Here is a 23254-nt window from a genome sequence, read left to right as displayed (position 1 = left end):
TAAAAAAATTAAAAAGACTACTAGAAAAGAAGGGGAAAAAGAGTTTTTTTTTTTTTAGAGATAGATAACATGCTATTCACAATCAACTAAAATTCGAACTTAAAACTTCGACTATCAACCACCAAACTTTTTTACCACTTGCTTTGTACGGGCGGTCGGTGAAAAAAAGTCTATAAGTGATGAAGTTGTAGGAGGGCAGCACAAGTGCACAAGGAAAAAATCTCTCTCTCTCTCTCTCTCTCTCTCTCTCTCTCTCTCTCTCCCTACGTTAAAACTTCCGATATATCGCAATAATGCTTAGGGGCCTCGACTACCTCTCATCCTCCTTCTCGTCCCGGTACCCCTTCCTCCGGCGCCTCCTCAGCTCCGGCGCCTCCTCGTCCTCCGCATCCCCGCCGCCCGAACTGGCGCTCGAAACGCAGCAGCCGGAGGTGCCTCCGTCGACCGCGATCGCCGCGATGGACTTGGAGACCGGCGAACGCTCCCCGCCGCCGGCGGTCGCCGGCCGGCGGGAGGATGGCTCGGACGCGAGGCGGGTGGCGAAGCTGGTGCAGCCCGTGGCGCTGGCGGCGGCGGCCGGGTCGCTGGTGCTCTTCGTCAACGCCCCGCAGGCGGCGGACGGCCACCGCCCCGAACTCCACGCCGCCTACCTCGCCTTCGTCTGCCTGGGGCTGTTCACCAGCCTCGGCCTCTCCATGCACGCCGTCGTGCGCTCGGGGGACCCGGCCGTCGTCGCGGCGCTGCACAAGCGGCTCCTGCTGCTGGCCATCGCCTTCGTGCTCTGCGCCGCCGTCGTCCGCTTCTCCCTCGTCCTCCCCGGCGCCGTCCCCCTGCAGTACGTCCTCGCCTTCCTGCTCCTCGGAGCGTTAGCTTCCCTACTCTTCCTCCACGTCGCCGGGAAAATTGCGCGGGCAACATAAAATTAATTAATACACCCTATTACATTAAAAATTTCTACTGAACAGGATCTAATATTTATACCGCATCAGCAGTGCACTTAACCAATCAGAAGTAAGTAGCTACTGCTTCTTGGTTCGCTGACTGGTTTATGTGTCATGCGAACGCCCTCTTATATAATTTGGCATTTACTTTTCATAGAAAAGGAATACAACTTTTTTGAACTATTAAATATTTTAAATCGATTATTTAAATTTTAAAAATTTTAATTTTATTATTCAATCCTTAAATTTGTTTGAAGTAAGTCAGTCAACGATATTTTAACTTCAAATTTTTGAATGCATCCTCTCCTTTTATTAATTGAGTTAGTAATATATTATACAATTCTCACAAAATATAAATATTTTAAATTTTTAAGTTAAAATATCGTTGACTGATTCAAATCAAATGAATTAAAAGATTAAATAGTAAAATTAAAATTTTAAAATATTAAATAGATAATTTAAAATAATCTATAGTTCACATAAGTTGTGTGCATTTATATCTTTACTTTTTAATTTCAGGGTTGTAACGTAATATAACGGATGAGGATTCAAAAACGAGTTTTTGAGGTCTCATTTTCCATCCCCATCACCCCATGTTAATAAATAACAGTGGTATAGCTTCCTTGGGGTCTCTTTTTTTCTTTTTCTTTTTCTTTTTTTTTTGTGCAGTGTTTGATGTTTCTATTTGAGCACTTTTAAAGGTCTTCTCTAAGTTTTCCTTTTTCTTTTTTGTTTATGGAACATTATTGCACCAAACATGCGCATTAGATAAAAACTAAGCTCAGCTCAAATAATAATTCTAGAGATGCAAATGACAAGGAGTTTGATGATTAATATCCGAGATTCCAAATTCGAAATCTAATTATTTTACATTTCTAGTCAAATTTTTTTAAAAAAAAATAAACGAAACGTACAACATATTATCCGTTTCTCTCAAAAAAATAATTCTACGGATGCCTCAAAATATACCTCCAAGTGTTACTGATAATCGGCTCTTGCAATATCACAATGAGTCCACAGTTCAGCATTTTGGACTCAATACGTACGATTCCAAGGTCACTGTGACCATAAAAACTAGATGTTTCAATCACCTAATCAAAACTTGTTCAATTAAAATTTAAGATGAGACAAATGAGCCAAACGGTCCACAAGGGCCAGGTAATAGCTTGTCACATTTAGGGATATTTCTGAGTGCACGTGGCATTAGCATTGTTCACATTAGTAGAGTAAGAGGAGAAAACACTCGAATAGAGGGCAAGAGAGGTTCAACGTTAGAAATAGCCTCTTAATGCAACTTGCCATTATTTTCTAGATGAAAATTTGAAATGTTATAAGAGTGTTATAATATAATTTATTTATATTCAGCATCTTAATTACTATATCCATATTTAATATCCATATAATATATACAGTACTTGATAAACCATCAGCAATCGAAGAGGCAAATTACAAGGAGCATTAAAACTAATGACATTTCATCTCCCAACATTTTTTAATGGCAAAAGGTTTGAGCAATCACAACCGTATGGAACACAGGAACAGAAATTATATATAAAAGATAAAAATCAGAATTGAATTCAAACAAAATATCGTAACTCATGTAGTAATGTGATTCCATGCAGAATCTCATGTAGCTTCAGTTTCTCTAACATAATTGAAATTTCAACTCCACATCTTTAAACAAAGATTCACCAGTTCACCTACTCGACACTCAACAGCAGATATAATACCCAACACAACCCCAAGTGATCGAGCTGTAAGCATCGCAAATTCAATAAGATTATAACCTGGGCACAGAACCATCACCACCATCAAGCCCTAGCTTTTCTCTTTGGGGCATCCTCCCTGGCCACAATCCTGAACTTTCCAGTCAATTGTTGCTGCGTCAACAAGTAAACAATAATTTATCAATCAAATTAATATATCTTAAGGTGAAAATGTATTGAGATCTCGTCAACTATCATTCATTGTTAAATATAAAAATGTTTAAACACCGTTCTCTAATAGCTTAAGCTTTTAGAATACAACGGTTGTTTCACATGGTATCAGAGCAGGAGGTCCTGAGTTCGAGTCATGCCAGGCTCCTAGCATATTAATTTCCTCCCATTTAATTCAAGCCCACGTCATGGGCCGATTAAAAAGTCTCGAGCCCAGACGTGAGGGGGAGTGTTAAATATAAAAATGTTTAAACACCGTTCTCTAATAGCTTAAGCTTTTAGAGTACAACGGTTGTTTCACATTCATCTAGAAACAGATCCAAGATCCCTTTTTCTTTATCAACTGTTTCTTAGCTTTCATTTGTTCTGATTTGAGTTCTTTTAGAGAACTAAATTAGAAACTTTATGAAAATTAACAACTCTTATAAGCTACGGACTGTTAACTTCTACCAAGATCCACACTTTCTTCAGCTGGAAAGTAACTACAAATTGGAGCAGTAAAATTAAACTAAGTAACATTAACAAAACCTTCAATTAAATTCACTGAGATAAATCACATCAAAACAAATAACAGTTAGAGGGTTTTTCACCATATTATCTAGCACTAAACATTCGACAAACACATGGAAGAGAAACCAAATAAAGCACAAATTAAGAAATGGTGTGCAACGCTATTACTAAACTGGGTAAAAATCAATCTTATTCGGATTACCTTCTCCCATAGCTTGGTATGGTCTCCGCAGAACCCAGCAACAACAGCCCCTCGCTTCCCTTCCTTATACTCGATGCACAACCCCTCGTCGAGCCCACAAGAAACATGGAAACCAAGCTCACACTTGGGCTCCGAGCACTCGATCGCACATCCGCGACCGGATCCGCAGACATAGCAACGCTTCCTCCACCTTCGCTCCGGGACTCTCGAACAATCGATGCGGTCCCGGCCCTCGGGGTCGTGGAAGAACACTTCGGGGACGAGGAGCGAACACGTTATGTGCGCCCACTCGCCGTCAACGGTGGGCTTCACCGCACCACCTTCTGCGGAGCACAAGCAACAGTTGGTGGTGCTCTCCATAGCATTCTTCGTCTTCGTCTTCGTCTTTGTCTCATCGCAGCGTAAGCAGAACCAATCTCCTTCAGGGATGGACCGGGCTAGAGGGTTGCCGTAGCAGAGGGCGTGGACCATGAGATCGCAGCCGTCGCAGAAGACGATGGGGTCCGAGGGATCGCCGTCGGTGCTCCTGCACACGGCGCAGATGACCCCATCATCGTCGTCTTCTTCTTCTACTACTACTGCTTCTTCTGCTACTACTACTGCTTCTGCCGCTTCTTCTTTGATGGGCTTCTCTTCTACTACTACTGCTGCTACTTGTGGTGGGGTTTTGATGGGGGAGAGGGGGAGGGGAGCCCAAACCCTCTTCTTGGCGGGGAGGCAGATGGGGTTGGTGCCGTCGCGGAGATCGGCGCGCTTCTTGGCGGGAAGGGATTTAGGGTTTTGGATGTGGGGGTCGAAAGAATGGAGGAGCTTGAATCTCTTGGAAGGGGGCAAGTCGTGGACGGTGGTGGCGCTCTCCATTGCCGTGGACAGAGTGATTTGGGAATTTGGGAATGGAGGGGGGAGAGGGGATGCAGAAACGGAGAGGGAGAGGGAGAGGGAAAGGTGAGATTTTTTGTTTTGAGTTTTGGGGGGAGAATTGATTTTGATTCGGGAGTTAGAAGAGGCTCTTCTAATATAATAATGATTTGAATTTTTGTAATTTGCGTGTTTGGTTTACCCCCGTGGAATGTCTCGGCGCCTCGCTTTGGAGTTCGAAGGAGTGGCGGCAAATGTTTTCGCGGGGAAATTTTCTTAAAAAAAAAAAATTTAATTTTAAAACTGCGGGTCTACCGATTTGGCACGCACAATATAGGCTCCTAGCTTGTTGGATTCGGATTTGCGTCGGGTTTAAATTATCTGTTTAGGTATAATCCGCATCTAAACAATGAAAATGTGTAGTTTGGAAGTGAAAATATCGATTTATATTTACGTATATTATTATAAATCATAAATTTTGATCTACAAAACTTCAAAAAGTCTTTTTCATGCGATTTTTCTGAACACTAATCACCAACTCCCTTCGAGAAAATAATAATAAGATCATTCACTTCATTCTTCCAATTAATCATCTCAATAACTAGCAAATAAACGGACCGCCCCTAGTACAAGTGGTAAAAGACTTGATGATTGGTATCCGAAATTTCAAATTTAAATCATACTTGATTCATATTTTCAGCTTAAGTTAATTCTAAATAAAATAAACGAAACGAATAACATACTACTATCTCTTAAAAAAAAATAAATAACTGGCAAATAAAATTGCTCTAAATCATTGCAACTTAAATAGAAAAAAAAAAAAAAAATCCCAACCTGAATTCAAAAAATAGACAACAAATTCCAGCACTGGCACATCATTTTTATCAGCTAGACCAAACAGTTTAAAACACACCACAACCACGCCATCCATCAAACTGCAATAACACATCCTAGGGAACCCAAAATTTATCCAGCAATAATACAAAGATTGGAGCAATGTTTAAAGAGCATCTTCATAGAGACCACCATTGTCATAAGTTATGGTACTGATAATTACACATTTTATAAGTTATGTTCTGGAACGGGAAAGAGTTTCTCGTCGGGACATCTCGCAGTTATATCAACAATAGCTATGTCAGCGATCTTTATTGGTCGATGCACAGCAGTACCGTAAATTAGTATACTCTGTACGCTAACTCTTCCACAACTTCTCCCAGAGAAGTCTCGCTCTGAATACTTTTAACCCACTTCGCATTGACCCTAACTCGCTCGATACTCTGCTTCAGTGTCCTAGAAATGGAAGGCTTCGAGCGGGTAGCAAAGAAATTTTCTATTTCATCGCCTTTCTCATCCGAGGAGAACTGCAACAACAATAAGAGAGTCATTCAAGCAAGCTTGGCTGTGAATAATTAATTGTAAACATAAAGATGGTGATTTACGAACCGGTGACACAATAGAACTGATAAAGCGCGTGATCAAAAATCCAGAGCCACATGTCTTTGAGATGTGTTCCCAGTTTTCCTGCACTCAACCAACGAGCATGGTAAATATAGAACAAAAGTAAATGAAAGTAATAAAATGGCATCTTATTAGAACCAAATATAACGTTAAACGACCATTAATGAATTAAAGATGAGGAAAGAAAAGTATTATTAATGTCATTCGTGAGACAGTTTTAAAGGCCAAATAAACCAGGTTGTTGAAGGTTGTCGAGTTCATAAACTTGATATCGGAGAAATAATTACCTTCAACCACATCCATGCAATATCACGTCCCTCACGGCTAATTCCTGCTAAACCATACACGGCATCTTGATTTCGAACCTGGAATTGATTACAATGTATTAAATAATTTCCGCTAGACAAAGAAAGAGCACATTCCAAGAAGGTACGCATAGTGTTAGTTACCTCAGAAGACAACAGAAAATTTAGTGCTTCCAGAACAACACTGGGGTCTGGACTAGAAGCCAAAGCACCTTCAGAACAAAGGAAAGTAGATTTATCACATTTATACAAGAATAGTTTCTTTGCGCTAACATATCCCTGTAAAAACCTGGCTTCTATACATCTTTAAAAACTTTCTTCCGTAAATACCCTTACACTTATGCACTGTCCTGACTTACAGATTAAAAAAAAGAAAGAAAGAAGAAATACGACTTTTATTATACAAACCAAACTCTTTCCCACTAATTGCATACACTTTTAAGGAAAAGTCTGTTATTTTTAAGAAAGAAGACATTTGAGAGAAATGCATGAAAAATTCAGATTTCAACAGGATATATGTATATATGAAACCGGGTGATTTTGTACGGATATATGTATGTAAAAGCCAAATAGAGGAAAATCAAAGATATATTTGTAGCCATGTTCCTTAAAAAAGAGAGTATGAGTAACTTGAACATACTTAAGATACGGGCTTTCTCCTGGCTCAGATCAGTTTCCCTGTAAATCCTCAGAAGAGATTCATATCCTACTTTATTCGAGTTGTTCACCGTCTTCATCAGAGCAACATATGCAGCCTATGAAAAACAACTTCGCGGTGAAAAATTCAATTGGACATTACGGGGGCAATGTCGGAATTAGGAATCAAGCCAAATATGAACCTTTCGTGTATCTGGAGGGAGAAAAGATGTATCTCTATCTTCCATAAAGGCATGAAAACGCTTGACTGCTTCATTAATTGTAATATCATGCCCAAATTCAGCAAGAGCTGTCAAAATCTCCCCTCTTAGCATTGCATCCAAGTGGCTTTCACCATCTTTCGGGTCCCATCCTAACTTCCTGTCGAAGTCCAAAAAGTAATTTCGTCAAAGATGCCCAGAAGGAATATCTCATACAGTAAAGTATAAAAAGATGTAGCAAAGAAAACGCCCTAAAATCCATAAATCTTGTATTTTAGAAAAATAAAGATGTTGGTCAGGCCAAAAATAGCATCATTTTGCTATCAACAAAGTCAAGGTATTGGGGTTTCAGCTTGATATTAAGAAATAATAAAACCATTTCCATAGTAGCTCAAGACATCAAAATACATGCACAATAACAGCCCTATAGAAACAATGACTTGAGAAAACGAAATCCTTTTGCATATTAGTTCTTTAATTATCGGTTCATTTTTTGAGTTCACAGGAAAAAAAGAAGTTACGCAATCCATGGCTTGTGACAATCTTACTCTGCAGGGTATTGGAGAAGGCTTATAAAGAATGTTTTGATGTCATCTACCAATTCTGGGGCAGCATCAGCAACCACGTCGACAACCTTGTAACTTGTCTGTCAAGGCGGAGAAAAATGTAATTAAATAAACAAAACAAGGGTGCAATTAGTTTGAGACTAATCAAACTAAAACAAAATGATCGACACTTACAGTGATTATGTGTGACAGCAGAGTGTATTCAGACTCCTCCTTGTAAGCAGCCATTAAAGATAATAAAGACGACAGTGTCTGCTTGCAAGCCATACTTAAGGCAAAGGAGTCATCAAGAACACCTACAACAAGAATAGATGAAAATAATAAGTTATAGTGAGTAAAAAGGAAAAGAAAAAAAGATAGCTGGTATTTTTTATTTAATTTACCAAATCTATCTGTTGCAGTAAGCTGGTGGGACTCTATAGCATATTGAAGTTTAGAAGCAAGTTCATCATCATAGTTCACCCGATAAAACCCAGTTTGATTGACATTAACTTTTATCCAGAATTTTCCGCCTTTACCGCTATCAAAAGAATCACAAAGCTTAGTTAAATTCATCTTGTCAGATTTTGTTTCCAGCAGGAACTTTTCCTGAGATTTATATGAACAGCAACATAATGTTATAGGGACAATCCATTGTCCAACTCCTGAGGATCCGCTTGATAAGAACTGAGTCTGCAAGGGAAGGTAGAAAAGGAAAAAGGGAAGGTAGAAAAGAAAGGACAGTTATTATAGTGCTGTTTAACAATCTAGATTATTAAATAGATTAAAAAAACAGTCAGTATTGTAACATAAATTTTATGAATAAACATCTTAAGAGTGTCTTGCATTAACGACCATCTCCAATGCAGGCTATACTGTGATACAAGAGAGAGAGAGAGAGAGAGAGAGAGAGAGAGAGCAGTAAAATTTGTTATGATAGGTTATGGCATGAGAAAGCATGACATGAGTCAAACTCTAACAGTGATTCTCATTGTGAATCAAGAAAGGTGAATGACTAACACTTCATACATGCAGCAACATAGCATATATTTCCAAGTCAATCTGTGAAGTGAAAATTATACCAGTGGAAAGTCTAGAACAATTAACTTTTCGCAATCTAACCAACAGAGATAAATAGTACAACCGCAACATGGAAATAAGAGCTCTAATATCGGCATCATATACAGAGTTTAAGATCATCTTAAATTTTTCAATTTATTCAGAGTTTATCCATTGAGATTTAAAAAGACATTGATAGCTTAGAAAAGAACAGTAAATATGTACCTGTTCAAATTCCAAATTTCCATCTCTCACTCTTACAGAAAGAACAGGATAACCTTTCTGCTTTGTCCATGAGTGCATCAACTTTTTCACTGGTTCACCAGATTCCTTTTCAAGAACAGTCCACAAATCTTCAGTTTTCGCATTCGAATAGGCGAATTTTTTGATGTACGAAGCTAGCGCTTTCTGAAAAAATTTATAACACGTTGATAAGACTTCCAATCTGAAAGTTTAAACAGCTAGGAAAAGAAAAGGTATAAAATATGCAACAACCTAATACTCCATGAAGGCTTAGGGAGAAAAAGAGTGCGTGAAAGAGAGTAGAAGGAAATTCATAATAAATGTCTTCAACGTTGACGATACATCATTGACTGCAGAATAGCAACTAGGACGTACCATAAGTAACAATCACAACCAACATTTGACATTGTACTGATGTGTGCAGCTTTCTTCTGAACGAAATTCAACGAAACTAATGAAACTATACTATCAAATTAAAAAGAATAATAACTGTGGTAACAGCAGAAAGTATTGTTCATGGAACTATGCAAATCTGATATCTGAAGCTCTGCACTAAAATTACAAGGTTGGAATGCTAGTATTGAACAATAAGGTTGGAATGCTGGTAATAGATTATGCGAATACGCAAAATAGATAAATGAGAAACAACAAGCTGAAGGACAAAGTAGAAATGAAACTGCCAAACCTGAAAGCATTCAGCACCAAGGTAACTTTGCAGCATACGAATAACAGAAGCTCCTTTTTTGTAGCTTATTGCATCAAAAATTTCATCAATTTCGCTGGCATGATTTATATCAACCTGAAAAACAAAAAGAAGAGCAAAAGCTAAATACGAAGTCTGGGAAATTAATACAGCATTACCATTGATATTAGGGCAATGATTGTTTTATCTATTAGATTATTGAAATAACCATTTTAGTGTTAAGTCCAAGCATGATGATTATGTATTAATTCCAGTTAGATATTCTGTACACAGCTGATTCAAGAATTATAGTAACAAAGTAATAGTTATCGATTCCCTAAGATTATATGAAAAACTATCTTACCGCCCTCGATGTTCTAGCCAGTAATTATGGTAAAGATCTTTACCTCAATAGGATGTGATTCTGCAAGTGCATCCAACCTGAATCCCGTGGTAGTCTCATCTAGAAATTGTGTCCAAACATTCCATTCAGGAAATAAGGAATCTGCGGCTAAATAACTCACCTATAAAAGTAAGTTAAAATAGCCTATTAAATTCAATAATCATTCTATAAAAGGATTCACAGTGACAGGAAAAGATATCCTCTAGCAAATTACCCAAGTTGCAAAACCTTCATTAAGCCATAAGTGGGTCCACCATTCCATTGTCACAAGATTTCCAAACCACTGATGAGCCAATTCATGTGCCACAACAATTGCCACCTGATACAGAACAATGCAGCATTCATATAAGTCCGTAAGAATGCGGTCACACATCTTTAAAGGCAAAATATTAAAAATTCCTTCCAGTTTCATAGTGAAGTAAAACTCTAAGCACTTAATTGTTAAATTGTATGTGATAAAGCTCAACGGCAACAGAATATTGAACTGAAAGGATTGAGAATAACAATTAAAATGCTATAACTCAAAACAGGAAGTCACCTGTTGTTTATTTGAGGCTGCTGAGTGACGATCATCAAACAGCAAAGCTTTTTCTCGGTAAGTGACTAAACCATAATTCTCCATAGCTCCAGCAGCAAAATCGGGAATAGCAACCATGTCCAGTTTGGGAAGCGGGTAAGGTACAGCAAAGTACCTGAAAAAGTTATATATTATTTTGCAAGTAATTATCAAGGTGCCCTATTGAAATATCTATTCTATATATAGAAAAGTGAATAGAAGTTTTGGGTCTATCAAGTTTTCTTCCCAAATATCCATCTATTCCGAAAATACACCTATATTTAAAATATTCCCATAGCTTTTCATTCAATATTATCATTTGCAAGTGTACTTAAAATGCCCTTGTAAATATCTATTTGATTTTAGCCTCCAATAATTTTTTAACTTATCAACCTATTCAATTTAAATTTTCAAATTAATTTAACCTTAATAGATACCAAATTTCACTAAATCTACTATATTTTTTTTGTCAAATGATCAAAAAAAAATTATTAATTTATCAAAATTCACAATAAAATGTTAATTTTCCCTTTTTTGTGCAAACGCGCATGCTTCAACTATTCTAACTAAAAGTAACAAAATCTTTACTGATACGTTGAAACATGTTTTGCAGTTCAAACAAATTGAATTAAAAAGCACCTAGTGCTGCAAACAAATTTGGATGTATTAACCGTAATTATGAACTCGAATCAAATCAAGAGAGAATGGAGCAGAACAAGTTCAAATTGTCCGAGTGTTAACAAGCCGACATGTACTTTATAAAAAATATATCCACCAACAGTAAAATAATTTGTTTCAAAGCATGCTATATTAGTTGTAATAAGGTTAGATTTATGGGAAATTAATTATTCATATCCAATGTATATTACACTGAGCTGTGTAAATTGATTGGAACATCATTAAAGTCACAGTGGTAGCACTTGACTTCAATACTAGGGTCTGACGTCATGTTCGGAATTGTATGATCAGACACTCAAAATTTAAAGAGGGAGCAAAGTCCTATTCTCCCAACCTGAAAAGGTTCCAAAGTAGAGCACAAAAAAGGAGCAAGCAAAAAAGAGGGAATTGCTTAAGCACAAGGCAGGGACTATTTTTAGCCATCTCAATGAGATACTGGTCTTATGGCCCATTGATGCAGGTAATCGTTTGACTATCATAAGATAGCATATCCAACTAAGGAAGTCTTTTAATTGAGCGGTCGGCTGCCAACACTTGGTTACCTTGACTGCTTCCCATACGGAACATCTTTTGTGGGCCTTGAGAAAAGATTGCTACATGACTGTTACAAATGGACCCATTAATTTTTGAAGTAGCGTCAGAATATAATAAAATTAGAGTCTTAGAAATACCACAACAGTGAGCAAAGTGAAACCTAAGGCAATCAGATGATTAACAACAATCAAGCAAGAAATGGAAAAAGGGAGATACTTCTTGTACAGATCCAGCGTCTTCACTGCAACATCCAAGGCGAATTTTCCTTGGCTACTCTTGCCAACTTGACAGTAGACACGAACCTTCGTCCCTGGAGAAAATAAAATAAAATAAAATAAAAATGAAAACAACGGAAAGAGATTAATATCGCATTGATCATGGTATTAATACTAAAATTGATAAGGAAAATAAAAAGAATGCAGATTAAAGAAATCTTTCACATGCAATGCACATACCATCCGATGTCGAAGCTTCCACGTAGTCAAATAAGCCAACAACAATAGCTACCAAGTAAGTCGACATAATCGGTGATTCTTCAAATGAGACAATCCTGCTAGGACCATCGGGCTTTTCTTCGACGACTGGCATATTTGACAGCGCGACCAGCTCAGAGGGAACTTCCAGCGTTATTTTGAATGTAGCCTGCAGAATATAAACTCTTACAGGTTTCAATTACTCTCTTTTCATGCCCAAATGAATATGATTAATAGCGTAAATAGCAAGTCATAGAGAGTGGACATCCCCTTGAGGATTGGCGTAATGAATTTATCAAGCAAACAGACCTCGCTGCATAAAAATTCCTTTTTTCATTTCATTTCAGTAATATAGGGGCATATCTAACCACGATCCTATGCAGAACTCAAAACGATTTCCAATCCGAATTGAAATGTTGGTTGATCACGAACCTTGCAAACGGGTTCGTCCCAGCAAGGGAAACAGCGGCGAGCGTCCACAGGCTCGAACTGAGTAACCGCCATGTTCTTCTTCTCCCCCTTGTGTTCATAAGTACTACACAGCGGAGAGGGGAAATATAGAAGATTTACAGCAGAACAGCAATTTGAGAACCCAGAAAAAGGGGGGATTTTTATTACCTTCTATAGAAGCCCTTCATCTTATCATTCAACGTCCCTTGAAACCCAATCCCCAAAACCCCCTCCCCTCGAGGAAGAAGTCTATCGAACCTAATGATCAGAATCTCATCTCCTTCCACAGCAACAATCTCTGCGGGGCGAATCTCCTAGAGCAAACCAATCCGACCGAAACTGAGAACGATCAAAACCCTAAAAATGGACCTTTTTACTAAATCCGGATCGGAGAATCACCTCGGAGGAAGAAGAGCTCCGGAACCACACGGAGCCCTCGTTCACGGCCAAGTCGGCGGCGTTGAGGACGAGGAACCGGGTGTGGCCGACGACGTCGAGGGCGATGCGTACGGATCCGGAGAATGTGCACGAGGCGAGATCGGGTTTGAGGAAAAGGTCGTAGCGCTTTGGGGCAGCGAATTTGGGGAGGCGTGCTTGGCCCTTAAACTGTTCGACGTTTTGCTCCTCCGCCATTGTCCAGCGCCGTACCTTCCTCAGGAACCCCTGGGGAGGCGGTTTTATAGAGGAGTGAAAATTGTATCTCGGATTATCCGAACTACCAAAGATTCCGTTTATACGTATACGAGTTAAAAACCCGTTATAAATTTAATATAATTATATCGGGCGAGTTCAATAAATACCGCTGGTAAGCATATACCCATTAAAAATAGTCCAGTTAAATATTTAACCTTAAAGTAAAACTAAAAACGCAGAATCGTAAGTTCAAATTTTGATGTATATGGGTTTAGGGTTTAGGGTTTAGAGTTTAGGGCTCTCAATCGTTAACCGTATAGAGATGTGTATCGAAGGATGGAACGCAAAACTACTTTCACATAGAGGCAGATTAATCCTAGTCAATTCGGTACTTTCGAAGCTCCCGTTATTTTACTTCGTAATTTTCAAAGTGCCACAATGGGTTATGAATCGTATTGAAGCCCTTAAAAGATCCTTCTTTTGGAAATGGTGCTCTAAAATTTCAGTTGGTTCATGCCTCGTTGGTTGGAAAACAATATGTAAAAGCAAAAAAGAATAAGGTCTAGGGATCAAGGATATGGGAACAATGAATAAGGCACTCTTAACTAAATGGTGGTAGCGTTTTTTCAATGAGAGACACCTGTTATGGGGTAGATTGATCACAGCTTTGTATTACACTAGAAGAAGGCCGTTATATGAGGGAAGATCCTTCGGACCTTACTTCCAATGGTGGAGAAGCGTAATGAGCTGTCGAGACGTGTTCAAATGCGGAATCTCGTATGTGCTTGGCGATGGAAAAAACATCAAGTGGTAGACGGATATTTGGATCGAAGAAACCCCTCTTAGTACCCGGTTTTCTGGAGTATTTTGCAGAATCATGAATCAAGACGTCACAATCTCACAATACTGGAATGAAAGAGGATGGAGATGGTGTTTCATAACCAGAGACCTCACTACTAATACCAATCCCTAGAACTGCCAAAATATCACGTTGCTCAAAAACCTGCTCACGTAGTATCGCCCATTGGGCACAAAGGATAAGCTATTGTGGCGATGGACTACTAATCAAAATTTACCGCTAAATCCCTTTATGATTTCATCATCAACGCAGGTCAGATTGATCCTCTATACGATCATCTTTGGGGGTTAAAAATTCCGCTCAAGCAAAAAATTTTCATCTGGATCCTTTTGCGCAAGAGATTACTTACAGTAGACAGACTGATTCGTCGAGGGAGTCCTGTGGATCAGCACTGCATGTTTTGTATGTTACTATCTAAAACCTGCGACCACCTGTTTCGTGAATGTATCTTCGTCAGATACCTCCGAATTGAGGCTGGAGTTTCAGTGGCGGCTGAGTCGGACGCGAGGGATGTTTGGCGGTTATGGACACGGATCTCAAACAACTCCAGCGCCGTAATGAGATCAAAAAGTCTAACCCAGTTGGCGGCAATCTGGTGGGTCGTTTGGACGGAGCGAAACATGATCATCTTCCGAGACGGGTCTCCCAACGCCTCCCGGGCTCTCGAACGTGCCGCGGCTCTGATCAAAGATTGGACCGAAGTTCTTTGAAGCCGTGCTATAACTCTCGTTTCAATTCCTTTGTTCTCTTACCCCTGTTAACTTAGTTTTCCTCCGTTTGCTCTTAGTTTTCCCGTTTTACAGACTTATTTTTTTGGTTTTTTTTGGTTTTTCCTAGTTTTGACGGCTTGGTTAGGAGGCCCTAGTTGCTTCCATTATGTACGCCTAATTCATTTTACTTAATAAATGAAACAGATAACTTGCTATCTAGTTTTCAAAAAAAAAAAAATTGATGTAGACGGAGGAAGTGGATTTTAATGAAATTGCTCCTAATTTATCTAACTGCACTGGTTGAAACAGAGGCAACTAATCTCAAGAAGCACTTTTGTTCGATTACACATTCATTCATGTGAGCATATAATTCAAATCGAGGGGAGTAAAATGATTCGGTAGCTTGATGAATTTGGACGGAGGCTATCACTTGTATTGCCATGCTTGTTGTTGAGAATAATAATTCATTATGAAATACGAAATAGAATTTTGACTTAGGCAGATGAAATAGAAGTCTAACAGTAAATATGAAATAATGCGGCGAGTATTTCCACTTAACCACTCGATCATTTGGATTGAATCTCAGGGCGCTCCTTTCCAACTGATATTAAGCTGGAACAGATCAGGTTTTCTATTTAATATTTAGTTTTTTTTCAAAATATTAATAATTAGGTTTTTTTTTTTTTTGAGAAAGAGATAGGTAGCACGCTACTCATGTTTAACCTATTTGTTTAATAATTAGGTTAAACATGACTTTTATTATAGTATACCCAGTTCATACTCGTGTGCGAGGCATCACAATGAGCAATTAAAGCTCATAAAACGTACAAAAGTACATCAAGATGAAATAAACAGATGATAAAATGTAAGTCGAGCAATCAACTGGCTAGAGTTAAAAGAATGAATACAGCAGGTTTTAATGAGTATAGTATCATAAATTTTCTTAAAAAATTTAAGTTGAAACCTGTGTACGTAATACATAAAGCAAATAAGATTTCTCTAAGCTGAGCTTCACCTCAAACAGATGCCCATCAAGTAGTTGCTTGCAGTGCATGAGCTTGCCATAAAGATTACCCATGCAGCAGAATAATAACGAAGGAACGCACTATGGGCCGCGAATTTCTTACGACATGACATCGAGAGGAATTAACTTGTACTTACATAGCGACGATGTTATGGGAATAAAGAGCCTTGATTCAGTGGCACTTCATTCACTCTCGCTCCTTACGCTTCGAATGATTCTCGTTAGGGATGGGCCATGCACTTTGTAGCTTTTTATTTTATGTTTTTAATTCCTTATAGCGTGAATGGACATAGTAAGTCAATAATTGAATGCCTTCCACACAAAACTATAGTGAATGCTTTATTCCTCGGTCTCTTCGTGTGACATTATATTATATATAATAATAATATATCTGCCATTATTGTACCAAAGAGCATTTTAGTTATGTCGTTTGAGTATCTTTTAGTACTTTTTTAATCCACTAGCTCAAACTTGGATCATAGGCAATTAGAACCTGTAATTTACTGCTCCAACGTCAAGAAAATTCTATGCGTGCATGGCATTAACACTGATGATCACGAGTAATGGACAAAATCTTGCACGGCTCATTCGATCTCCTCCTCTTCTTCTTGTATTGTTACTTGAAAATGACGTGTTGTGTTAAACTTGGTCAGTAGCTAGGGACTTGGCTTTGGTCCCGTGCATGATTGGAGATTGGATCGCAAGAGTGGACTCTACCAAAACCAACCTGGATCAACAATTCGACCCGACCCAATAACGGAGTATAAAATTGACCAAGTTAGACCCGGATCCATCCCACTATTATTGAAAACTAGTTTATGGATCGGGCCTACATGGGCCTATTCAATCGGCCTTGCCTACTTTGCCCAGTGGCTAGGCCCAACCATGACCTCCCAATTCCCATTGGCTAATTAACCAAGGCCTAAAAGGCCTTAATGGGCAGTTGGTGGGCCGTATCCAGCCCAAAATATATGGGAGGGGGCCACGTGTATCGCACGTGGCACCGATAGACTCGAACCTCCTACGACGTGGCGACAGTTACGAGAAGCTCTCAGAACCTTCCGTCGCCCTCTCCACTCTCTTCTACAATTCGATCAATTTAAAAAAAAAAAAAAGTTTAAACCACTTTCAATTTCTGAAAAAGGAAAAGGAAAAACCTCTCTAGAAATTTCCCCTTCCCCGTATAAATCCCCCACCTCGCCCTTTCTCCCAAATCGCACAGCTACGAAAACCCTAGCGAATCGAGAGTAAAAAAAAAAAAAAAAAGTCCCTACATTAGATTGCGAGCGATTCGATCGCCATTGATGGAGGTGATGATGGGCTTCGAGGACCCGATGCTCTTCTCGACGCTGCAGCAACTGATGGACATCCCGGAGGAGGTGGAGAAGGCCTTCAACGCGCCGACGCGCGCGTACGTGCGCGATCGCAAGGCCATGGCGAACACCCCCATGGACGTGAAGGAGCTCCCCTCGGGGAAGCTGGTGCTCACCGTGGACATGCCCGGGGTGAACCCGAGCGACGTCAAGGTGCAGGTGGAGGAGGGCAACGTGCTCGTGATAAGCGGGGAGAGGAGGAGGGAGAAGGAGGAGAAGGGCGCGGCGGAGGGAGAGGAGAAGGACAAGGACAAGGAGAAAGAAGGAGGCAAGTACCTGCGGATGGAGAGGAGGATGGGGAAGTTCATGCGCAAGTTCCCGCTTCCGCAGAACGCGAATTTGGACTCCATATCGGCGTCGTACAAGGACGGGGTGCTCACCGTCACCGTCGAGAGGATGCCCCCGCCGGAGCCGAAGAAGCCGAAGAGCATCGAGGTCAAGGTCAACTGAGAGAGAGAGAGAGAGAGAGAGAGAACCTGAGAGAATTGTGGGAAATGGAGGTGGTGTTGCGAGTGTAATGAGCGTGAGGAGGATGCTCTGCCAAGGTGGAATGCGTTTGTCGTTGTTTAAATAGCTGCTTTTGCTGTGTTATTCAGAGTCTGTTAATAGCGTGTTGAGTGAAAAGTACAAAATAAAATAAAAGGTTCTCTTGTTGGGTGTGTCTTCTGTCTCAGTGACTTGGTTTCCTAGTTCTTTATTTAATTATGTGAGGTTCATACTAAAATACCTTATCCTTCGTCCGTTTGTTAAATAGATGCGATGGCACTGGCTGAAGCTATTTCTTTAAAGCATTAATAAGTATATTCATTAATTGAAGTGAGCGGGAAAATTTTACTTTTAATCTTTTACTATATAATATGAAATTTTACTAAAGTCCAATTTTATAATGGACGATCTACAATTTTGTTTTACGAAAGTACATTAATATATATAATAGGTATATACTTATATGTATAGTGATAGTATATTTATAGTATATATTGAGAATTAAGAATATTTTTACAAGTATCTAATCCCATGATGGCGTATTGTTTTTCCTAGGGGCCATTGGATTTACTCCTGTTGATTACTAATGGGCTTCTTGGCATCAAACACTATTCCAGCCGTAACCACCATCGTACCCACCATCATCTCAACCTCACACTCTCCATCCAATTGCTAAAAACTCAAAAGGCACCATCCCCATGGTGCTTTTTGAGAGTATTCTAGCTCAACTATATAGTATAGGTGATATATAATTAGTATAGAGGAGAGAGAGGGAGACGACGAGTGTTAGCAGAGCGACGAGAGAAGGGAGAGAAGAGAGGAGGGGAGGAGGGAGTTCGGTCTACTACGCTATTGATAGGCACGGAAGTACTTTTGTACTATCAAATTTTTCGCTCCATTAGATTTATTCTTTTTGGATATTTGGTTATTCGTTTAGATCATACAAATTCAACTAACCACCCACTCAATTCTTAGAGGCCAACGGATCATCCTAACTGCCCACATCTTTAATCTAATGGCCAAAAATTTGTGTGTATCACTAATGGATGAGGTAGCTATTAATAGCATGAGTAAATATAGTCTTTCATAGTATATATAGTATACTATATATATATATATATATATAGTACTATATATAGTATATATATATAAAATCGAATTTCTGGGGTCCATTCTCTATAGAGCAGTTAATACAGTCGTGTGTATGCGCTCTCGCTGGTGGTCTTTCCGCGTTGCACTGCGCCAATAACGCACTTGCAATTATGAATACCAAATTAGAATGCTTCTCAATTGTTTAATTTACAAGTAGGAAGTACCAAATTGTTGGCATTTAATTTAACTTAATGCAATAAATTGGGACTCTGCCTGTATCAACCATTACCTTTTTTTTCCCTTGGCAGTTTCAAGAGTGAGATAGCTCTATAAGCCTTCATCATAAAATTAATAAAGGGGAGGCCGTACTATATTTTCGGAGTAAGCTCGCGCCCTCTAACACTAGCTTTTATAGTTACATTTATCCAATCCAATTATACATCCAAGTTTTAAATTTAAAAAGTTTCGATTATCTAATTAATTAGTGGTAATTATCAAAATACTGGATGAGATATATATACGGGTAAGGATTTGGTGTAATAAGATAACGCTGCACTAGGTGCAGGCAACAAATAGTCACACAAGTCAGATTACACAGGAAAAATTCTAGAATGCAACGGGTATATTAGTGACGTGGTGTAACAAACCAATCAAATTAGTCCTTTTAAAAATATATGTCCCATCATGATTGTAAAAAAATATTTTTATTGTACTTTTGTTTAAAAAGAAGGAATGTGATTGGCTTGTTATTGATGACGTGGTGCAAGTGTGACAGTGTAGAATTCCTCATTACACAGGGATGCATAGGGATGCAAATGGATGGTGGTTGGTGGAGCTTTTGTTCCGAACTTCCGATCTGTTTTGAATGAGACAGTAAACGAAGAAAAATAAATGAATTTAGGGTTGAAAGTCGGGTGACTTTTATGATCGAAGACGGATTTGGGGCAGAAAATAAGAGAAATCTTGATCTGCTCTGAATCAACCCCAAATTTATAACGGTACCCGTTTATGATTTTAAAAAAATACCCTTGAAAATAATACATCTACAAAAAAAAATCTATAAATAAGTTGGTGTTATAATTTTAGTAAACATTTTTCTTTCGAATATATGTATTTAAAACTTTTGAATTTGGATGCGAAAAATTGTAATTGATATTTTTTATTTTCATAATTGGTGTTATTAATTATATATAACTTAACAATATTATTCATTTTTATTAAAAAAATTATTGATTTATATTTACAAAAATATTGATACTATTATAGCTAGTAAAAAAAATATTAATTGGCAGGACGAATTCAGGGCGCCGACAGGGGCGAGTTATAAGATAATCTTTTTAATCCGTCATGAATTCGGAATGCGAGACAGGGCGGGATTTCATCGGGTCGGGAATAGCATGTTATTGAGCCGAGTGTTTGACCTGACCCCAGCTCGTATTCGGATCGTTATTAAACGAGTTGAAAAATTCAGCTCGTATTTAGCTTGTTTACTAAACGAGCAATTCGATCTCAAGCTTATTTTGAGCCAAAAATGAGCTGGCTCGCGAATGGTGAACTGGATTGCCACCCCTACCGGCAATAACATGTCACTTTGAGAGAAGTACCGATTACCAGGTACTCTAATAAAGAATATTTTTGTCTTTTATTACGTGAATAATTACATAATTTTATCTTTACTATATTATCAAAACCTCTTTTCTTTTTTTATTTTCTTTTTCCCTCTCTATCTTTCCTCCACATCTGCATATATATATATATATATTTCGTCATTTCATGTAAGAAAGTTTCAAATTATTTGACAACATTCAAAATTTTAAATTAGTAATACAAAATTAACGTCTAAACAAGAAAAATTCAAAATTTTATTGAACATATTAAATATTTTGAATTTAAATATTTACCAACATTATAATTATTTTTAAATACCAACACAAAATTAATGTCTAAAGTAGAACAATTTTAATTTTTTTTAACATATTAAATACATTGAATTTATTTTATTTTTTTTACGTACATTCAATTTTTATTAAATAAGTGATACAAAATTAATGTCAAACTAAAGAAATTTAAAAGTTTCTTAAATATATTAAATATGTTGAATTTAAATATTTTTTAATATTATTATTTTTAAATATTAATACAAAATTATTCTAATTTAAATTTAAATATTTTAAATGTAAATATTTAATATTGAGTAATGCAATCTTTCCACAACTCTAAATGAAGTCTTAGTTAGTGGAATCGATTCAGACTGCCGACAAAGCTAGGAGATAATTAAGGCGGGATGAATATGAGATAAGTTTTTTTAATCTTACATGAATTCGGGACGGGAGGCAGGATGAAATTTTTGTAGTCGGATCGGGAGGCAGGGCAGAGTTTCTCCCCTAGATCTAACCGCTTGCATTCCTAATTACACAATTTTATGCAGTCTCCACTCTCCAGTAGGGACAAAATTTTAACACAGAGTTCTCGGACAATTTCTCATTAATTAGTTTCTGATCAGCTATAATGTATCAATAAATTTAAATAAAATTAAAAAATAATATAAAAGTATATTCAATAAATATTTGGATGGAAACAAACGTAATATGCTACAGTAAATCGGGAGCTCCCCGCGAGGAAAAATTCTAGAATGCAACGGGTATATTAGTCACATGGCGTAACAAACCAATCAAATTAATTTTTTTAAGAATATATGTCCCATCGCGATTGTAAAAAAGTATTTTTATTGTACTTTTGTCTGAAAAAAAAAAATATGATTGGCTTGTTATTGATGACGTGGTGCAAGTGTGACAGTATAGAATTCCTCACCCGCGAGACGTCATGGGGTGCTCCTAATTACTGATGTTTTCTCCCCAAAGCATCCCTGCAAATCCACTACATCATCCACGTCAGCAGATTTTCCTCTAATTAAATAACGAACTGGGGTATAACCGTACATAACTCCAACCGTCTAACTGCGTTTCTCGTTATAAAACTTCAAAACATCCGTTCATATATTCTCCCCACTAACACTACTCGAACCCCAACTCTATTTCAAGCCGAAAAAGAGAGCGGTGATGATCACCTTCTCCACATTCAAATCTCTTCTTAATTTGTTTCCTTATTTTACTAATTCTTCATCTTGATCACTCCCTTTGATCTTTCCCCTTTCGGTTGGATCCATAGGTCCGAGAATCGCAGACATGGCGAGCGGCGATCAGATCGACGACGGATGCCTCAGCAAGCTCCTCGACGATGGAATCGTCCTCTTGACCACCGCCATTGCCAAGATCAAGCAGGCGGCGGCAGCCGTGCTGATGAAGATCTGCGCCTGTTGCGGGAATCAGGAGCCACCCATTGCGGTCGAGGAAGGCGGAGAGGCCGCAGGCCAGCCCACGACACCGGCGGAACTGATAGTCGTCCCCGAGATGTTCAACATGGGGTGGAGGCGGCGGCTGCTAGGGCTCAGCTCGGCCTGCGTTAACGACGGCAACGACGGCGACGTAGAGAGCGGACCTTCCGTACAATTGGCAGAGGCGGCGGGCGGTGGCGGTGCTCGAGTGCTGAAACTGCCTCCGGAGGAGATTAAAGAGGTGGTGTACGTACGTACGTAAAAAACCATGAAGAAGATCGTGTATAAAAAGAGTCTGTGACGTAGGCAACAGGAGGCATTGTTGCTGTTTTACTAGTTTAGTTTTTTTTTTTTCCCCTCCTAATTTCTTGAAAGGGTGGTTGGTTGATCTAAATGTGGCTCTTTCATATCTTGCAAAGAATTTGAGCTCATTTTTTACGGAGCTTTGGATGGTGACAAACTGTTTCAGATCTTTTCGGGATCACTGATCAACATGAACTCTGCGTCCTATCTGAAACAATATTGCGTACATTTTGCGAGCTTTGCATGCATAAGCCGTTAGAAATAAATGCATGGAAGCGTAAGGAAGTGATCTAATGCACGTAAACTAGTACATTAATTATTTTTGAAACCACTACATATCTGACTTTTAAAATTTTAAGTTTATCACCGACTCTCTCTAGCGCAAGTAGTAAAGAACCTGGTGGTTGGTACTCGATCGAGTTTCCGAGTTCGAATCCTAATTGATTTACATTTTTAGCTAAGTTTATTTCTAAATAAAATAAACGAAGCGGGTAGTATGCTACCTATCTCTAAAAAAAAAAAATTAATCTTTTAATTATTTTTAATTTGAATAATTTGATTTGAAGCATCACTTGGTTTAATTCGCTTGCTTAGAAAATCTCGATTATATGAACCCAAATTATGCGATAAAAAAGTCACCAAATTAATTAGCTGATCAAATAAAAAAAGTTAAAAATTGTAGAGGGAGAAATTAAAATTTTATAAAAGGATTGTTATTTTAAAAGAAAATCCCCTCACTCCCTTTATGC

General features: G+C 38.4%; 4 protein-coding genes across 4 annotated transcripts; 2 read left to right on the top strand and 2 right to left on the bottom strand.

Moving 5' to 3' along the window:
* LOC109711001 lies at nucleotides 244-1563 on the top strand. Its single transcript, XM_020233859.1, has 2 exons — nucleotides 244-835; nucleotides 1461-1563. The coding sequence occupies exons 1-2, from the start codon at nucleotides 294-296 to the stop codon at nucleotides 1471-1473; spliced, it is 555 nt and encodes a 184-aa protein (XP_020089448.1). The 5' UTR covers nucleotides 244-293; the 3' UTR covers nucleotides 1474-1563.
* Nucleotides 2431-4729, bottom strand: LOC109710793 (protein Jade-1-like). Its single transcript, XM_020233551.1, has 2 exons — nucleotides 3591-4729; nucleotides 2431-2821 (listed from the first exon to the last, which is right to left on the bottom strand). The coding sequence occupies exons 1-2, from the start codon at nucleotides 4449-4451 to the stop codon at nucleotides 2753-2755; spliced, it is 930 nt and encodes a 309-aa protein (XP_020089140.1). The 5' UTR covers nucleotides 4452-4729; the 3' UTR covers nucleotides 2431-2752.
* On the bottom strand, nucleotides 5297-15993 carry LOC109710651 (aminopeptidase M1-like). Its single transcript, XM_020233372.1, has 20 exons — nucleotides 15909-15993; nucleotides 13091-13354; nucleotides 12860-13005; nucleotides 12674-12776; nucleotides 12224-12410; nucleotides 11985-12078; nucleotides 10539-10692; nucleotides 10215-10319; nucleotides 10005-10121; nucleotides 9601-9714; nucleotides 8898-9080; nucleotides 8018-8306; nucleotides 7809-7930; nucleotides 7617-7714; nucleotides 7051-7228; nucleotides 6852-6966; nucleotides 6356-6423; nucleotides 6194-6271; nucleotides 5892-5969; nucleotides 5297-5809 (listed from the first exon to the last, which is right to left on the bottom strand). The coding sequence occupies exons 1-20, from the start codon at nucleotides 15969-15971 to the stop codon at nucleotides 5624-5626; spliced, it is 2742 nt and encodes a 913-aa protein (XP_020088961.1). The 5' UTR covers nucleotides 15972-15993; the 3' UTR covers nucleotides 5297-5623.
* LOC109709938 (19.0 kDa class II heat shock protein-like) lies at nucleotides 17054-17963 on the top strand. The gene has a single exon (XM_020232321.1). The coding sequence runs from the start codon at nucleotides 17222-17224 to the stop codon at nucleotides 17738-17740; it is 519 nt and encodes a 172-aa protein (XP_020087910.1). The 5' UTR covers nucleotides 17054-17221; the 3' UTR covers nucleotides 17741-17963.

The sequence above is a fragment of the Ananas comosus genome, linkage group 5 (assembly GCF_001540865.1).
Source record: "Ananas comosus cultivar F153 linkage group 5, ASM154086v1, whole genome shotgun sequence".
Lineage (NCBI taxonomy): Eukaryota > Viridiplantae > Streptophyta > Magnoliopsida > Poales > Bromeliaceae > Ananas > Ananas comosus.
This window is presented reverse-complemented; position numbering and strand designations above follow the sequence as displayed.

What these genes read in the sequence shown, in the direction of transcription:
- LOC109710651 (XM_020233372.1), bottom strand. Translation starts at nt 15,971, where the DNA reads ATGGGTAATCTTTATGGCAAGCTCATGCACTGCAAGCAACTACTTGAT. An exon ending in TTGATGGGCATCTGTTTGAG is followed by an intron (nt 13,355 to 15,908) that starts GTGAAGCTCAGC and finishes CCGCCTCCCCAG; the next exon opens with GGGTTCCTGAGGAAGGTACG. An exon ending in TCCCTCCAGATACACGAAAG is followed by an intron (nt 6,967 to 7,050) that starts GTTCATATTTGG and finishes TGTTTTTCATAG; the next exon opens with GCTGCATATGTTGCTCTGAT.
- LOC109710793 (XM_020233551.1), bottom strand. Translation starts at nt 4,451, where the DNA reads ATGGAGAGCGCCACCACCGTCCACGACTTGCCCCCTTCCAAGAGATTC. An exon ending in ATACCAAGCTATGGGAGAAG is followed by an intron (nt 2,822 to 3,590) that starts GTAATCCGAATA and finishes TTGTTGACGCAG; the next exon opens with CAACAATTGACTGGAAAGTT.
- LOC109711001 (XM_020233859.1), top strand. Translation starts at nt 294, where the DNA reads ATGCTTAGGGGCCTCGACTACCTCTCATCCTCCTTCTCGTCCCGGTAC.
- LOC109709938 (XM_020232321.1), top strand. Translation starts at nt 17,222, where the DNA reads ATGGAGGTGATGATGGGCTTCGAGGACCCGATGCTCTTCTCGACGCTG.